The 1,501-nt window shown below is 55.4% G+C and overlaps 1 protein-coding gene across 3 annotated transcripts in view; it reads left to right on the forward strand.

Annotated features, from left to right (window-relative positions):
• The first annotated feature begins 185 nt into the window (after positions 1-185).
• Positions 186-1,501, forward strand: part of NUCB1 (nucleobindin 1) — a 27,371-nt gene continuing 26,055 nt past the window's right edge. For 2 of the 3 annotated variants that reach the window (XM_017500503.2, XM_017500504.2), the window contains exons 1-2: positions 186-508; positions 922-1,067. In XM_017500503.2, coding sequence (XP_017355992.1) covers positions 933-1,067 — 135 coding nt within the window. In that variant the 5' untranslated portion in view covers positions 186-508; positions 922-932. Of the gene's footprint in view, positions 509-534; positions 758-921; positions 1,068-1,501 lie in introns of those variants that run through there. The other variant, XM_037728478.1, reaches the window with a different exon arrangement.

The following is a 1,501-nucleotide window of genomic DNA, read 5'->3' on the forward strand; positions in this document are numbered from 1 at the left end:
AAGAAAGAAAGAAAGAAAGAAAGAAAGAAAGAAAGAAAGAAAGAAAGAAAGAAAGAAAGAAAGAAAGAAAGAAATTCGTAAGGAAGGCTATGCAATTGCTACCACTCTTAACTTGCAGGCACTTCGTGGGGCGAAAATACTTAGAAAAACTACAGCTCCCATGAGGCGAATGGGCCACGATGCCGGCGGAAGTTATTTTTCCCCAGGCTGGCAGGGAGTTGTAGTCCTCTTTAAACGCCTCCTCTCTCTTTTTGCATGGGCAGGAACTGTGGTGTCAAGAGGCTGAGATTCCGAGAAAGGAGTCGAGATTTCACGAAAATGCGAGCGACTTCGGCAACGGGCGGGGCCGCTAGGCCTGGATGAAAAGTACAGAGCCAGCATAGACCAATCAGACCTCCCTGGGGCGGGGCCTCTGTTGAAAAGTGGGCGTGGCCTAAGGGGGAAATCACCAAGAACGCACCGGAGGTCCTTGCCCGCCCTGGAAAACGCCCTCTGCGGTGAAGGAGAGGTGAGAAGCCAGGGCTCCAGACTCTTGGGTCCTAGGGAGGATGGGGGCCAGAGGGCTGGAAAACTGGGTCCGGGAGGAGGATGCACTGGGTGCCAATACTTTAGGTCCTGGGAAAAGAGGAGGCTGGGACCCTGGACTCTTGGGTCTGGGGGAGGAGGAGGCCGAGATCCTGGATTCCTGAGTGTGAGGGAGGGAGCGTGTTGGGAGCCGGGACGCCTGGGTCTGAGGGGCCGGACTCCTGTGTCAGAGGAAGGGAAGGCTGGAGGCCTGGAATCCTGGGGCCTGGGTAACGAAATGATTGTGTCTTGATTCTTGGAAGTGGGGGCGGCGCTGGGAGCGCGAACTCCTTGTTCCAGGGGAGGAAGAGGCTTGGGACAGACATAATGCGTTATCCACCTCTCCATCCCCCACAGAGCACGCCGCCATGCCTCCCTCTGGGCCTCGAGGAACCCTCCTTCTGTTGTCACCGCTGCTGCTGCTCCTGCTTCGGGCTGTGCTGGCTGTCCCCCTGGAGCGAGGGGTGCCCAACAAGGAGGAGCCCCCTGCGACTGAGAGTCCGGTGAGTGGCCCTGCCCTGCTGTCCAGCCAGGTGGACAGCTGGAATGGCAGTAGGACTACAGTTCCTGGAGACCGCCATTCCCCTAAGGTGGATGCTCCAGTGACTCCCTGGCCCTACCGTTGTAGCTTTTCTTTTGCCTTCCATTCCTTCCAGCCGCAGGGGTTTGACTTAGTGAAAAACTGCAGGTCCCTGACTCTGAGGTGTGGAAAATCTGCTTCCCTCCCCAGTTAAACCTCTGAGTTGTTTTTGTTTTTGTTTTTTTGAGACGAAGTTTTGCTCTTGTTGCCCAGACTGGAGTGCAATGGCGTGATGTTGGCTCACTACAACCTCTGCCTCCTGGGTTCGAGCGATTTTCCTGCCTCAGCCTCCTGAGTAGCTGGGATTACAAGTGCCCGCCACCACACCAGGCTAATTTTGGGTTTGTTTTTTTTTTT

Source organism: Cebus imitator, unplaced genomic scaffold (assembly GCF_001604975.1).
Source record: "Cebus imitator isolate Cc_AM_T3 unplaced genomic scaffold, Cebus_imitator-1.0 Scaffold266, whole genome shotgun sequence".
Taxonomy (NCBI): Eukaryota; Metazoa; Chordata; class Mammalia; order Primates; family Cebidae; genus Cebus; species Cebus imitator.